Genomic DNA, 16,907 nt, shown 5'->3' on the forward strand with positions numbered 1-16,907 from the left:
TGGAGCAGGAAAGGGTGTTGGAAAAATAAAACAACGATGAATGACTAACTACAAAACAATAAAGTCTGCGTTTTAAATGTCAAATAAAAATCCGATAAAAATAGAAGCCAAGCGGGCAGGCAGCCAGGCGCGCGCCCCCCAGTGGCGTGAGCGTGCACAGCGAGGACGAGCCGTGCGTGCGCGTGCGCCAGCCGACCGAGGGAAGAGCGAACCGTCTCGAACAGCAACCAGGTAAGAAAGAACCCATCCAATTGGAATCCGCCCGGTACGGAAATCTAGAACCGGACAACCGGCCCGCAATTCACCCGCGTGACATGCACGCGCGCCACGGTGCGTGTGCCTTCGTCTGAGGTCGGGCCCGCGCGCGTGCACGGACGTGTCACGCACGAAGCCCCGCAATGTGCGTGTTGCTGAAATGCGCGCGTTTGAGATTGCTCGACGTGTTTTTGTGGCGAAACGGGCGTCGTTCGGCGCGTGCACGCGCATCCTTCGAGCAGGTTCTCCCGACGACAACACACGCGCGCGCGCGGCTCATTGTGTTGCGCGTGTCCGCGGCGAGAGCGCGCGCTGCTTTATTCTAGAATTCTTTGCATGTTCTGGGGGAAAGAAATGATAACTCTGTTGTCCGTCTTCCTCATCCGAATCATCATCATCACATTCCCAGTTTGTATGGCGAGACGTTTGAGCATTCCTTCCATAGCCATCTACTCCATCTTGAGATGCATGCACGGGTACACTCTTTGTCCTCACCGGTATGACAAGTTCAACGTTTTCCCCCCACGAGATAGAGCGATAATCGGTCACGATTTTACAAGCAACGGACATTTGAACACAAACAGTGGAGCGACACCGACAGACGGACAATCTGACAATACTCACAGGCATATATTCTTTATCCTCGATGAAAATATTACTGCATCTGAGTCACTTACAGTCGTAATAGAAGTCTGTTCTTCGTTTATGTCTGCATGAGTGCACGGTATTATGTCGCCCCCCCCCCCGTGCCCAAGGTGGGCACGCCAGAAGGAGCAGCACAATCAATTGGATTTCAGCATTAAATCAAGATGCACAAACTAATTCATTCTATTTAATTACAGTATGACTCTGCTACAATACCAAAATTGCAAATTGTCTTCACTTTTAATTACGTAGCGATATTGCAAGCAGTTTTTGTTACCCAGCCCCCTTTTCAAATAAATGTAATAGTTTTTTCCTGGCTTCTGATTTCAAAACTTGCTATCTATCCTCGTGTAATATTTTATATGGGTTCACGATCACGGCGACTCTCTGAGGAAAAGCAGAACTACGACGTGGCCCGTGACAAAAATGGCTTTGACTCGACGTTAACTTGTCGAACGATGTCACGAGTGGCACTAGTGGCACGCGGATGTCAACACGGGCACAGTTTTGCCTCACTAGTAACATGTAGTTGACCTACGTCCGGGAGACACCAGGGCTTCTTAGTGAGTCACGTGATGGCGTCCTGGCGACGCTAGCGGCGAGCTCAGCGTCAGTTAGCATGAGGCGTTCAGGGGTGACACTAGCGTTAGCGTCTCCCGAGACGCCAGCTTGGCGTGCACCAACTGAAAGAAAAATTCCCACTCAGCGTCACGGTGTGTGTGTGTGTGTGTGTGTGTTGCATACATTTGTGTATTCATGTTGTGTTTTGTGCATGTACGCTTGTGTGTTTTGTGTGCGTGTGGACAATATTCCTGGTGCCTGCTAATTGTGCCTTCAGCTTGCCAGCAGTAAAAGTGGGTCAAGATCAATCAAGCACAAAAGTAGAACACCGGCGGGGCGGTTGGAGTGGGCGAGCCCTCGAGTGGCATCCAATCACAGGCAAGCTTTTGGCCTGGGAGCAGGACGCACATCCTGTTTGCTGATGTGGGCGTGGGCGCGGCCCGTGTCGAGTAACTGTAAAGCCTGTACAAGCCCTCCCCGACGTTTTGCAGAAATAGCAATGACTCGACGCGTGGCAATGTTCTCCTCCAATCCGCAATATGCGCCACGTCCCGTGAGCGAACCCGGAAAACAGGTGACGAGAGGGACGAGGTTTTGATGGCGTTAGGGTTTAAAGCCCAACTCGCTCAAATGTAGTTTTCTTCATGGCCGGTGTCTTTGGACAAAGTTAAATACGCGTGTATCATTGTTTTATACAAATATGCTATATGTAAACACGAACGATGCCGAAACATGGAATATTGTCATATTTGGTGGATCTGTGGTGACATCTCGTGTATACCAACAAAACAAAAAGACACCGTAGACATTTCAAGTTCCTACGGTCGCTTTGTGACGGCCCCTTCGCCGTTCACCTGAGCCGGGAGGAAGTGCTTTTACCCGTGTTGCCGAATGCGGAAGTAGGTCCCGCATATGTGTTCCCGATTCGATATCGATTCAGCCAATCCTCTGAATTCGATGTGCCTCCTGGCCAGCGGGGGGCGCTTTGTGCGTGCTTTGCATTGTACGGACGAAGACCGCATTCGACCAAACGGCGAGCGCGGCAAGCGGCGGCGGGGCCGTCGAGCCAGCGAGCGCTTTCAACTTTGAAATCGGAGCTTTTGCGTCATTTTGGATTTTTGTAGGAATCCGGAACACAGGAACTAGACCAAAGGAATAAAGTCTTTTGCAAGCTGTGCCAGGCAGAATTTCTTTTTTCGTCACAATTTCCAAGAACAAATACTTTTTCAGTTGACTTGCATTTTACCTTTTCATTCTTTATACAGAACTGTGATGCTTTATACTTTTGTCCTCCATATGCACAGATAGGTAATTATTTAGTCCACAAAAATGTCAGGTGACATACCAGACATCACATGTTCACCTTCACATGGGCATGAAAATGTATCTCATCAGCATTTATATCAGTGGTGAATCAAATGGAATCACAATCTAAAGAATCAAAATGTAATCAAATTGTCAGGCTTTTTACAATACATGAATAAATCTCCTCAAAGTCTTCATTTCACCTGCTACTCGGGGAGGGCCCGTCTCCAATTGGCCGCCGAGTTTCAGTTGAAAATATCCACCAATCGGCTCCTATTGGCTGAAATTCCGAGGGAGGGTTCTTCAAGTGCACGCGTCACGGCGCCACTTGCCCGAAAAACTCATTGGCGAGAAGCGCGTGACAACAACTCACGGACTTTCCTCATTAATCGGGAATGTATTTGTTACAGAGGATTTTCGAGACCTTTGATGTGCTCTTTTTTGAAAACTCCACAAAGATGGCGGCCACTTCACGCGTTGCGCATCAAATATTTGCTGTTCAAACCGGTGTGTGGGGCTGCCGCTCGTTATGACGACGCCTGAAGCCACGAGCTTGCCCAAATGACAACATGTAGAACAACATTCAAATCGAGAATCGATTGATTCTCAAATTAATCCTCAACTATTTCGATAAATCGCTGAGACGCTGTTGAACTTAAAATTGTTCAAATTCTCAGAATTTCAGCCTCTCAATATTCTAAATATTCTCCGATTTCTGTCGTCCTCCATTGCCAGCATCTGCTTTGACTTGCGAGAACAACCATCAACATTTGTGCCCATTCGCTCGCTTTAATATATAGATATATATCCATTGTTTTTAACCTGTCCTGTTGGGCTGCATGGTCTTGCAGAATGGCGGATCTGTACACTTTTGTGCTGGAACAGTTTTGCTGTGCAACAGGGGAGTTTGAAATACTCCCTGGGCTTATTTTTTTCATTTTTGTGATGTTTATTGAAAATGCAGCCAGACGGAAAAGCGTTCTAGGGGACAAACAGAGGGACAGAAGGGACGAGGGGACTAGAGGTGCGAACCACAGCAGAACAATAGCGAGACAGTGGAGATACTTGAGCGCAAGTAACGTTACAGCAGTCAAATCGTGTTCCTGCTTGCGGACTGGGACACACACACACCCGCTGAGGACGTGCAACAACTAACCAAGACAACAAGATGAGAGAGGACAGAAAAGGACAGGACAGGATGTGGGAAATGAGCAAGGCAGTGCTACTGACGAGCGGTGCGGTGGGATTCTTTTTATAGCGTCGTCCGAACACCTGGAAGAACCTGTGAGTCCGCGTCTTAATACGACCTGCGTTATCGTTAGTCGCCCCAGCACGAACAATTCAAGCCGACGGCGTGTCAAAGGAACTTCGTAGTGAATCAACACCAGATCGCGTGCGCGTTGGTCAACTGGTGCCGGCACATCGAGGAAGGGCGGGCCCGAGCCGCCACCCGCTACCCGGGGAGGCGTCCCAGCCCAACCGAAGCGCCCCGACTAGTCCCAAAGGGAGGGGCGCGGGTACCGGATCGCCACCCCCCCACACGGCAGATAGATCGATGGAATAATTGATTCCAACAATCGGGGATAGCGACAGGCCTTTTTTCTTCTCCGTGTCGGGCGAGCGAGCGAGCCGGTTTGCGCATCTTCTTTGTCTTGTTCCGACTCGTTCGCGCAGACGCCTCAATGGCGGATTTGTCCGCAGCGCTGAGGGAACGCCGCCGAATGGGACGGACACGCACGCACGCGCGCACGCACGGTGCAGCTTCACAAGGCCGCCGTTGCTGAAAAGGTGACATCATTATTTGAGTTTGTTTGTTAGTCGTGAGGCTGGACGCCATCTTGTGTTGAGGAATGAGCGCTGAAGCCCTTGCTCAGCTTGTGGGAGAAAAACTAGTATACTTGGTGTGTTTACGAAACTATACTCCGTGATTCTCAACTGGTGAGCGCAAACTTGAGAGATGAGCGCTGTATGGTGGCAGTGAACTCAACTCCACTTGCCAACCAGCAGTAGCACTCTGGCAAATGGTCAACAATTGTTCGTAAGTTGAATACAAAACAAAGAATTACACTTTGTGTCTTTAAAACAAACCTAGCTTAGCCTTTCAGTCCACTCGCTGTATGCTAATTTGCATCTATGTTGTGGCACTTTAACCCTGAGAGCAACGGATTGACAACTGACAATAGAACAGCGCTCACTCATTTATTCTTTGTCCTCCGCGTAGAACAACTAATATTAGTGATGAACTGAGAAGTTAAGAGAAGAGCTGAGCCTACAGTATATCTCTCTGTCTGCCTTATACTGCCCCGAGGTGGCCAAGGCAGGCAACACAATTGAAGGAGAAAAATTAATGATGCCATTACTGTATGTTTTTATGAAGTAAAATATTATCGAATGCTATTTTCCTCCTTGTTTTTTATGGGTCTAAGATAGATTAATGGCGCACTGCTCTCAGCTTCAGACCTCCCTCGGCAACTTCCTCACCACCGCATCAGTGAATTTATTTTTGGGGGGCGTGTCTATTTTGGGGGTGTAAGCTGACTCACGGGGTGTCTGTTTGCATTTGCGGTGACATCACGCAGCCCTTCCTGAGGTCCCATCTCCTGTGATTCCCCCCCACCAGCCCCGCCGTCGCCAGCATGGACCACGCCGCCGCCGAGGGCGCCGACGTGGCCGCCACGAGCCTCAACGAGCACCGCCACGAGAACGGCGCCCCGACGGGACTCGCCAAAGTCACAGGTGACCCCTACCCGCGCTCCCCAGCGTGTAGCCTAGCCGCCTGCAAGTGGCAGTTAGTCCCGCCTCGCTGGCGTGCGGTGATTGGCACGCCCCGATCTGTGGCCACGCCGCCATGTGAGGCTTGTCTTAAGCGACGTGCGTTGAATTGGCACTTGCTGCCTCTCGGGTTTAATTCCCGGCCGCTTCATCAAAAATGGCTCGCTAACTTCTTAACTCCTGGACTGGCAGCGGTTTGCAAAGCCCATTTCGCCAGCAGCCGTTTTACAGTATTTGGACTGGTGTTGCAAGACCGGCGGAATATTCTGTTCTGTGACATTATGAGCACTAAAACTACCACCCAAAAAAGAGAGGAGAATCTTTTCTTCCACCAGACCAAAAAAGTTGTTTCCACTTCCTGAGCAAAATGCAGAGAAATATTTTATTTAATTTTTTTATGAAAAGAAATGTCAAGCAAAAGTGACTTTTAATGCTAATATGTTCTGCTTTTATGACATCCCAAACTATTAAACAACATGACTGAGGCAGGGTTTATGAAAAAAATATTTTATTGACAAATATTTAAAAAATGGACGGCAACTGGATCGTGGTTGTCTTGAGGCTGCCACAAACCGAGCGATGCCACAGAATCTGGCTGAACTGCTGCGCGGTGTGCGGGGTCGGCAACTGTTTTCCCGAGTGGCCGATCGGTCGGCCGATGGTTTTGCGGCGATTGAAAATTGTAATCGCAGTTGCGCAATGTAGCAACTAGTCAATCAAAATGCAGTTAAGCTTTCGCACGCGCTATAAAAACATTTCTGGGTTTTAAGCGAGTGAGATATCGAAGCCACCAAGCCATACAAAGTATACATAAACTATATTGCCACAAGTATTCGCTCACCTGCCTTGACGCACTTGACTGTGCACCAATGCTCAAAGCAAGGTCCATAAAGACACGGAGGAGACTTTGGTGTGGATAAACTTGAGTGGCCTGCACAGAGTCCTGACCTCAACCCGATAGAACCCCTTTGGGATGAATTAGAGTGCAGACTGACAGCCGGGCCTTCTCGTCCAACATCACTGTGTGACCTCACAAATACACTTCTGGAAGAGTGATCAAAAATTCCCTTCACACAAACAGACTCCTAAACATTGTAGAAAGCCTTTTGAGAAGAACGAAAACTGTTATAGTGGGAAAGGGTGGACCGACGTCATATTAAACCCTATTGATTAAGAAGAGTTTGTCACTTCAGATCATACAGTATGTGCGTCAAGGCAAGTGAGCTAATACTTTTGGCAATATCTTGTATATTGGGTTTTAAATCAATACTTAACGATATTTCTAATTTCTAATGTCTAATGTTTCTAAAAAAAAAAAAAAAAAAAAAAAAGGACAGTCGTTGGGATGTCTTGCGGAGAGGCCATTGTCTGTCCACAAGAGCCCCTCATTCATTTTCCATTCAGTTGTAAAGCGGTAGCGGAGTTGCCTAACAGTCAAGGAGGCCGTTTTTTTGCTGTTATTCGTTAGATGCAGAAATATTGAATTTCTTTGGAATGGACGAAAGGACGGCACTGTAGGTGATGTCGTAAAAAGCCATGGTTTTTTTCCACCCTGTGTAGATGGCCTCTCTCACCCCTCTTTCAAACCATCTGTCTTCCCGGTCCACAACGTGGACATTTTTGTGCCGTTTCTCTTGGAGATGCAGGTAGACAGCCGTCTGGACCTGAGGAGTTTGCCCGTCCGCGTTGTGCCACGTGTTGCCCAATGTATGTACGCTCGCGTTGCCCAACGTATGCCTCCGTGCGCTCGGCTTTTCTCCCGCTCGGCCGGATGCCGACGTTTTACACGCTCGCAAAAGTTCTTTTGCTTGCAATGGGCTCGAGACCAACTTTGCAGCACGCAGTTCCACATCGGTCGCTGCAAACCCTAACCCCTGACGATACTATACACCTTCACTGGGAACAAACTTTACACTCTCTTTAGTCGTAGCAGTGTTGCGGCGCTAGTGTGTCTCCGTGATGAAAACAAGGGGGAGGGCGGAAGCTCACGTGGGAAAAATGTGCACGGCGGCAAGGGGAAAAAAAACGTGAATTTATTCTTTTTGAAATCGTTCACAATAAACAACTGCAATTAATCGAAACTAGATTATATATTGCCCAGGCCGGGCATAGACCGTTTTGGTAGGCTACAAGGGAACGGCCATTGCGAACGGGGGGGAGGCCGGCAAAGGGCGCCCCAGGCTGGGCGGTGGCATCGTCTCTCAGGGGTGTCGGCCTTTCACTTGGAAAAGCGTCTGTTGCCCGTTGGTACCCGAGTGTGGTCTGACCTCAACCTGCGTTCTGTCCCGCAGCTCACGCCGCCGAGATGGACAACGGTGCCGCAGAGAAGGTAAGCGACCATCACCAATCGGCATTTAGCGCTAAAGCTAATGTAGCATTGTGACACACACACACGCTCATGCTCCAATCAGGGAGTATCCTCACTCGTCTTTCACTGTTTGTTGTTGCAGAAGTCTCAAACGTCCGCTAGCAAAACGTCCACCAGAGCTCAGCCAGGTACCGTGGCCACTCCCACTTCCAATACAAGCAATCGAAACGCAGCGAGTCACCTCGCGTGACCGGTGTCAGGCGTGACGTGACCGGTGCGCGGCATACGTTCCAGATGTGACGAGCGGCCAGAGCAGCCCCGGGACGCCCAAGTCTCCCTCCAGCAAGGCGGCGGGCGACGCCCACAAGGTGAAGAAGGTGGCGGTGGTGCGAAGTTCCCCGAAGTCGCCCGGCTCCCTGAAGACGCACCCGCCGGTTCACCTGGCCGCCGCCGCCGCCGCCGTCGCGCCCATGCCCGACTTGAAGACGGTCAAGTCCAAGATCGGCTCCACCAAAAACCTGAAGCACCAGCCGGGCGGCGGGAACGTAAGCGTGCCGGCGTGTGAAGCACCGGCGTCTCATGCCGGGGGTGGGCCGGGACTTTTGCGCTGACGTCGAGGTGCTCCTTCTTGTGCAGGTGCAGATCCTGGACCAGAAGGTGGACTACAGCAATGTCCAGTCCAAGTGTGGCTCCAAAGCCAACATCAAACATGTGCCCGGTGGCGGCAATGTGAGTGACGCGCACTTGCCACCTTCACGTTTACCATTACATTTATAGAACTGTCATCGATTACATTACTGGGAGAAAGTATAATGTAGAAATTCAATTTCAGTTGAAAAATATTTCTTTTCATATCACTTCCCAAACGCTTCTGATGGGCTCTCTCTGTTCCTGTGCCATGATGCTACTTTTTTGGGTTCTGTTGATGCATTTGTTCAAAATTAAGAATGCGATGAGTTCGAATATTTTTGAGAAAATCATTGTCATGTCGGCGGCACGGTGAGGACCGGTTAGCACATCTGGCTCACAGTTGTGAGGTCGCAGGTTCAAATCACGGCCCGGCCTGTGCGGAGTTTGCACGTTCTCCCCGTGCCCGCGTGGCTTTTCCCCGGGTACTCCGGTTTCCTCCCGCAAACCAAAAACATGCGTGCTAGGTTCTTTGAAGACCCGTGCGTGCGAATGGTTGTTTGTTTCTATGTGCCCTGTGATTGGCTGGCGACCGGTTCAGGGCGTACTCGCCTCTCGCCCGTAGATAGCTGGGATAGGCTCCGGCACGCACGCCCGCCACCGGCGTGAGGAGAAGCGGTATGGAAACCGGATGGATGGATCCACTATTAGAGTTTGACATTTTCAACAGGGTAGCAACATCTCTCAAGTCCTCTTCCCAACACTGCTTGCAAAGTTTTGACTTTGCTTTCAACTCCTTCTTGTTGTTGTTGTTGCTCAGGTTCAAATCCTGGACAAGAAGCTGGACGTGACGGGCGTCCAATCCCGCTGCGGATCCAAAGACAACCTGAAGCACACGCCGGGCGGCGGCCGCGTGAGTAGCGCGTCACACGCTCCCGCTAGAGAACCCGTAAGTCAGTAGCGTGCGGCGGTCTGTCTTCTGGGGCCCCGGGGGTTGGAGGGTCCTGGTGCGCGGGGGGATTTTCAGCGCGATGACTAGCATCTCTGCCGTGTCGACTTCCAGGTTGAGGTTGTGGACAAGAAGTTGGACTCCCGCTGCGGTTCCAAAGATTATATAATAAACACGTCCCCGGTGGCGGCAGCAACGTGAGTAGCTCGCTGCTGATTGGCTACCGGAGAGCCCGAGACCCTCCCCCTTCCTTTTCAAGGAACACCCCCCACGAGACAGCAACCCGCTTGCGCTCCTTGTGTGTCGGTCATGTGCCGTTCCCGCGACAACTCACGAGCGTTCGGCGTGATGAACGTCTCAAATGCGCCGCCCTCGAACGGCTGCGTGATTTCCAAAAGCGGACGTAGCAAAGGGATCGGGCGTTCTGTGGTTTGCATTTGGAAGATTTGAACGTTTCTTCTGTTCTTTCCCGTCAGGTCCAAATCGTTCACAAAAAAGTCGACCTGAGCAGCGTGTCGGCCAAATGCGGCTCCAAAGACAACATGAGCCACAAGCCAGGTGACGTCGCACGCGCCGTCACGGCATCCGCTTCGTAGGCGAGCTTGTCGTTGTTCTTGTTGTGTCCACCAGGTGGCGGCAACGTGGAGATCAAAAATGAGAAGCTGGAGTTCAAAGTTCAATCCAAGGTGGGCTCCCTCGGCAACATCAACCACGTCCCGGGAGGCGGACAGAAAAAGGTACACGACTTCCCGGTGACGTCACCACTTGTCTGCGCCAAAACACAATTTGCGCTCATTATTGCTTTGCTATTTTTTTTGCTAAAACGATATAAATTATAATAATAACACAGTAATAATTATGATATCATGACAATAGTATTGTTTTAAAATATTAATCATACAATAAAAATGACACTACAAATATAATATGACCAATATAATAATAAAGTCAAAATAATTTGGTTATTTTACAAATTAAGAATAAAAACAAAAGTAGACAAAGTAAAATGATTGATTATTGCTTTACTATTTGTTTGCTAGAATAATGTGAAATGTTTTAATAAAATATGATGACTATGAAATGAAATAATAAAATAGTCATAATATTCATTCAACTTCCGTTGCGCTTCTCCTCACGCGGGCGGCGGGCGTGCTGGAGCCTATCCCGGGCAGGAGGCGGGGCGGGGCGCGCCCCGAACCGGTCGCCAGCCAATCGCGGGGCACGTAGAAACAAACAACCATTCGCACCTACGGGCAATTGATAGAGTCTTCAATCAACCTGGCACGCATGTTTTTGGGATGTGGGAGGAAACCGGAGCGCCCGGAGAAAAGCCACGCATGCACGGGGAGAACATGCGAACGTGCGAACATGCGAACATGCAAACTCCACACAGGCGGGGCCGGGATTCGAACCCCGGTCCTCAGAACCGGTCGTGGGGTGTAATAATAATCACTCAATCGAGTATCAATAATAATAATAATAATAATAATATTAATAAACCTTGGCCATTGATCATTGCTGTACTAGCTTTACTGGAATAACGATAAATTAACACAAAAAAATTATCTAAAAAAAGTAGGAATAATGTTAAGTGGTTATTACAACATAATGTGAAAATAATACAGCCGAACTAAAACAATGATAACAATAATACAGTAAAATAAAAATAATGACAATATGTAAATAAGTCAACTTGAAAGTAAGGAAATGACGGAACGAGGGCGAATCCCCGAAATCCAAACGACTTGACGAGCGTTCCATGAACGTTCACTCGTTCGTTCGCCCGCTCGCCATCCTCGGCCCTTGCGCTTCTTTGCATCATTTGTTCATCATCATCATCATCACTCCTTGTTTTTATTTTCAATTTGACGCCATCACCTTTTACTTTTGTTGCATGCGTCACTCCTCGCCCCCACCGCCCGCATCGCCCCTCCCCCGCCCGACGAAGCGAGCGAAAGGGAAGGAAGGCGAGCGGAGGCCCTCGGCCGCCCCCTCCCTCGCCGCCACCCCCCCTCGCTCGCCTCAGACTGTCTCGCACCCGCCCGCCAACGTGGAGGATGGCAGTAAGTACCAGTGTGTCATCGTCATCATACAGGGATTTTTTAGTGGCAGAGCTAACTAGGTCCACCATATAAAAATGCCGTTGTTGTGATTCCAAAGTCAGAAATTTGCGATTCAGAATTCCCGACTCCCGAATCACTACAAAGGGATTTTTAGCACTTTTTAGGAACTATCTAGGGCCACTACATCAAAATCTTTTTTTTTTTTTTTTTTTTTTTTTAAGTGATCAACATAATCACTACAGAGGGATTTTTTTTTTTATATATTTTTTTTTAATATATGGCAGACCTAATTAGTGCCTAAAATGGCCACTGAAAATCCTTTTGCTGTGATTCGAGATTGAGTGAATTGCGAATCATTCACTCATTCCAAAATCACTACAAGTGGATTTACAAGTAGCAGACTTTTGAAGAACTACGTGGGACGGTCAACAATACAAAAATCCCATTGTCGTGATTATGTTGTCGTTTTTTTGGGTCATCTGCTCATGTCAGCGCTTCCTGATTCACATACTTCCATGCATGCCCAGTCGGGGTCAGTAACAAACAATTATTTCCTGCAAGGAGGACACGAGCCGTTCAAAATACGTATTTATAAGCGTGCACTTTTCTTTGAAAAATCCAGAACTGGACCTTTTTACAGGACCACTTCCGCTCGTTCAGGTTGTCCGGCATCACACGGGCGGGGCTTATTGATGGACACCAGGCGTGAGCCAATTAAGGGGTGCCCAAAATGCATTTGGACTTTGGCAAATAGTGGCCAATCGTTCAAAAGAGACTTCAAGGTGCCACACGCAGCTGAAGTTTACTCTAAAACTAAACATCAAACAAAGACATTGACACCTTGTGGATTTCCAACAAACCAGAAGGACTCGCTATCTTAATAGTTTTAGTAGCAATGGATATTTGTGATGGGGCAACATGTCAAGACACATAATATAACTACTCACAGGCCTATTTTTTATCCTCTACAAAAAAAAATGACTCACGTTCCGGCGTCGTGATTCGCAAACTGTTCAATTCTTTACATTCTATTGATGTTCTTACTGACACGAGGCGAGTGCGGTGAAGGACCCAATTGCAGCACACTTGAGTCCTGAACTTGAGGTCAACTGTGACAGGTCAACTCAAAGTCGGCGTACAGTCGAGAGGCTTCGGCTTTGAAGATGGGAATTTGTCTCGTGCCAAAGTCACGTAAGATAGCGGGCCGGGAACGCTCAAATGTCATTGGGCGCTTCATCCGAGCAAAACGGCGAAACTGGCACTTTGTCGGCTTCGTAGCAGAATCCCGAGCGTCCGCGGGGAGACGGGAACGGGCAGAAGCCGTCAGGCCCAACTCTCACGCGGTCCCGTCGTAGCGTCTCGCATCGACAAAGCCGCAAATGGAGCGGAGGGCCGACCGCGATTGGCTGCCTCTGGTGGCAGAATTCGGTTTTTGGAGAGTACAATATTAGAGAGTGCAATTTTCCTTACTCAAAAAACAAACACTGCAATTGTTTGGGCTGGAATGGGTTAATGGCATTCCCGTTTGTTTTGTAGTACAGCCCTTATATAGCAAACTTTACGGTGATAAATGCACAGGAGGATATAGGGCAAAGAAAACCAAAAGACAATTTGAAAGAACAAACTGCTGGCATTCTTCTGATACAACAACAACTATTTACAACACCTTTTACTTTCTTGAGTTTTTATTTTTCAACCTCACGTTAAAAATAGAAACCAACAAAATAGAATTTCAGAGCTCTGAGTAATTGAGCAAATATTGTTCATTTGTTCCTATGAAATGGAATGATGTGCCAATTTCTTATCTGTGCGATGCGAAGACTTGACCAACCGATGGTCCTCCAAGCTGGGGAAGCGTTCCACTGCGTGTCCAACGGAGGTCCGTCGGCCGTCCATCCATTTTCTTGAGTCTCAGAAAAACCCCAAAACACTTGCATCAGCAGGATGACTATTTTCTCTCTCGTCCGATTTATAATAATGACGACAAGTATCCATTTACATTCAGTTTTGTCTTAAAAACTCTTGTGAATGAACCAATTTAGTTGTCATGTGAAATAACGATCACGTAAGAACCACACAGCAAGATCACATTCAAAGTACATTGAACTTATTCAGTTAAATGTTCATTTCTCCTCCCGTTGTTTTTCAAAAGGACTGTCTTTCCATGAATTCAACATATATTTTTCAAACATAGAGCAAACATTTCAAGGTGACGTTGGCGAAATGTAGCTTCGCTTAGCTTAATTTAGCATCATTAGCATAGCACAGCAAATAATGAATTCACCGCAGAAGGCGATTCAACGTCCAGTCCTCTGCACACCGCTTTGGGTGAAACTTTGTTTAAACTTGTTGAAACGAACTTGTGACTCAGCTTTTCGCTTTACTTTTCATATTCGTCAAGAGGCTTTTTTTATTTTTTTGATGTAGTTTTCTTTGGGCTTGCTTGCGCCTGTGACGCGCGACACTTACGCCACTTCCTCCTCGCTTACGCTGAATGAGTAATGTTAATTCTGCTCTCTGCTGGACATAAATTGCTACTGCAGGCGCTAAAAGAAAGCAGATTTCAGTCAAACTATGTATTGAGTGGGTTTCAGAGGCCAGTGTTTTGAGTTACAAGCACGGTCACAGAATGAATTCAACTCGTATCTCAAGGCACCACCGAATCGGCAGATATTATTCCCCTTCTCCATTGTTCTATTTCCTGTTTTTGTGTTCACGTCTAATCGAAAAATACCGCTGGGGCACCATCTCGGGGCTAAGGAACTGCGTTGACGTGAGGAGAGGAGCTTCAGTTCGTCAGGCCGTAGCCTTAGAGCATCAATGACTGGAATGTCTCGTGTATAATGCGCTCTCGAGTGCAATACGCACCACCGAAATCACACAATTGTGCCGTCCTAGGCAGACACGTCCTTGTTTATCACGAGCGTGCGTTGTGTGCAGATCGAGAGCCACAAGCTGAACTTCCGTGAGGGCGCCAAAGCGCGCACGGACCACGGCGCCGAGATCGTCTCCCTGGAGGACTCGCCCACCCGGCAGCTCAGCGCCGTCTCGTCGTCCGGCAGCCTCGACGTGGCCGACCCCCCCCAGCTGTCCACGCTGGCCGACCGGGTCAGCGCCTCGCTGGCCCGGCAGGGGCTGTGAGGCCGGGAAACCCCGCTCGACCGCCCGCCTGCTCGTCGTGCAGCGTTTCCGCCCTCCTCCCGCTTCTCAACGACCTTTTTTTGGAGCCGCATTTCGTTACCCCGGTCGCGTTAGGCCCTTCCCACGTCACGGCCGTTCCTCGGGGGTCCCGTTAGCGGGTTGCGTCGTGGCATTCCGTTTGGGGGCGACATTATTGCCATTTCTGTGCATGACGCCGCCCCGCTACGGGCCTTCCGTGACGGCGTTCCAGTCAGATCCGCTTCAACTTCTTACTTTGCCGCCATTTAGCGTCTTCTCGGTCTTCTGCTCTTAAGGCCTCTTTATACTCGCGCGACCGACAACGCCCGCATTGCTTGACGCGCGCACGGTAAAAGCAATTGCTGCGCGTCGAACGCCACGGACATCATCTCTCGTGATTGGTCCGTTTTAGTCACACGCTGGGATGACGTACTCGGCGTGCCCCTCGGTTCCACGCAGCACCTACGCCGCCGCCGTCTCGATCGATTTTGCAGCATCATTAAACGTATCATCTGGTCTTCTAGGTCCATTTGTTCTAGCAGACTGTGTTCCACGGTCGCCATCGTTGTCGCGTTGTTCCTTGTAAAAACGGCTACCGGAAATGGCCACAAAATGCAGAGGAAACTCCACCCTGTGGCGTCCTAGCGACACCCCGACTTGGAGGTGAACTGCAGTACATTTTCAAAACTGCGTGTGTGGGTTGCGCGCGGGTACAACGGCAAACTACGCGAGGGACAGGCGCGGTGACGTCAGCGCGAGTATAAAGAAGCCTTAATACGACACTTTCTTGTCCGCCTCTGACCAAAATGTGGCGAAGGCCTGGTACACACACACACACACAAATCTTCAAATATGGCAAAGCTGTTTCCGACCCAACACATACGATGAAAACGTGCAATTTGACAGTTGTGGTCGGATTGTGTGCGCGTTGTGCTGCGATGCTTTCAACACGCACGCAAAGATTGCGCTCCACCTCCGATCTCGAACCCACGGAAATCTCGCACGATCGCACGTGATCTCACAAAAAAAGCAAAGACGAAAGAAACACTTCCGGATGCGCCGATGTTTCCCGAGAGTTTCCGAAAGCGTTAGAGGCGGGAGCGTTATAAAATGGCGATGTCGTCGTCCAAAAAAAACAAAGCCTTGCTTTGGAAAAGACTTTTTGCTGCCTGAGGAACCCCCTCACCCACTCAAACACACAAAACACAACAGGTAGGACGTGTTTTTTTTTGTTTGTTTCTTCGTTCGTCAGTCAGGTCGCTTCTCGATTAGCTCCATTCGGTTCCACGTGACGATTCAGCGAGTCGTGGGCTTTCTGCAAAGCACACAAAAGATTTTTGGTCGTAAAGATTGAACACGCGTCATGTTTAAGATTGTCGGCACAACCCGTTATCGGGACAAATTCACTCTCAACACAGCTCAGACCAAAGGACGATCTGAGAAGACGGCCGACGGTCTGGTGCTTGACGCGCTCGGTCGGGAAGGCGCAAAATCGGGCCCGATCGTCTCGGTGTGTGTACCGGGCCTTAGCCGAGTCTTGGCGCTTGTCACTTTGACGCAAATGTTGCTAAGGTGACGTCACTCTTGTGTTGTGTTAGCTTTGCGAGCGGGGGCGGGGGCGCCTTTTTAAACGCGGGGGCCAAACGAGCGCAAGACGACGAGCGGCGTTCCGTTCGTCGGCATTTCGAGCAGTACCGTCGCAAAGTCGGGAGAAGCCAGCGAAGTCGACAATTGCGTTGTTGATGTCCACCACGTACTTTTACCTTCTTATCTCCAGTATTTATAGTTCCGGTTGATTGACATTCATGGTTCGTTCTCAAGTTTATACCCCATGGAAAGAAAACAAATGTTCCTGCCGTGCCGTCACTTCCCTGCATGAAGCGCCAAACGGAAGCGAGCCGAGTGAGCGCCCATTGCGCTTTTCTTCCTTTTTCCCACACAAACCTGCTGGATTTGATGCGTGTGCGTATGCAGGGTAATGCCACTTTTGTCCACCGCGTGTCGTGTTTTCTTACCAGCGCTGAGGTGCATGCTCACGTCTTCTCTTGTGTCACTTGAAGACGACGACGATGATCTCCATCAGCCAGTTTCCATAGTAACCAACTCACACCCTGTACAGTGGTGCAAACGTGAGTGTTGTTATTGTGCATTTAATGTATGTTTGTGTTTGACAATAAACGATACTAAGTCACCAAAGTCGTCGCCTTCCTTCTTCCTCGTCGGTGTTCGGAGAGAGACGAGGCCGAGTTCAAGGTTGACACGT

The 16,907-nt window shown here is 49.2% G+C and overlaps 2 protein-coding genes across 3 annotated transcripts in view; one reads left to right on the top strand and one right to left on the bottom strand.

Moving 5' to 3' along the window:
• Positions 1 to 908, bottom strand: part of LOC133417743 (PH and SEC7 domain-containing protein 1-like) — a 29,785-nt gene extending 28,877 nt beyond the window's left edge. For both annotated transcript variants that reach the window (XM_061705812.1, XM_061705813.1), the window contains exon 1: positions 880 to 908. The gene's annotated coding sequence lies outside the window, so the exon portion shown is untranslated. The remainder of the gene's footprint in view (positions 1 to 879) is intronic.
• On the top strand, positions 150 to 16,831 carry LOC133417744 (microtubule-associated protein tau-like). Its single transcript, XM_061705814.1, has 10 exons — positions 150 to 231; positions 5,387 to 5,502; positions 7,830 to 7,867; positions 7,989 to 8,034; positions 8,141 to 8,391; positions 8,483 to 8,575; positions 9,294 to 9,386; positions 9,899 to 9,980; positions 10,053 to 10,159; positions 14,426 to 16,831. The coding sequence occupies exons 2-10, from the start codon at positions 5,403 to 5,405 to the stop codon at positions 14,624 to 14,626; spliced, it is 1,011 nt and encodes a 336-aa protein (XP_061561798.1). The 5' UTR covers positions 150 to 231; positions 5,387 to 5,402; the 3' UTR covers positions 14,627 to 16,831.
• Positions 16,832 to 16,907: the final 76 nt, after the last annotated feature.

The sequence above is a fragment of the Phycodurus eques genome, chromosome 19 (genome assembly GCF_024500275.1).
Source record: "Phycodurus eques isolate BA_2022a chromosome 19, UOR_Pequ_1.1, whole genome shotgun sequence".
NCBI lineage: Eukaryota > Metazoa > Chordata > Actinopteri > Syngnathiformes > Syngnathidae > Phycodurus > Phycodurus eques.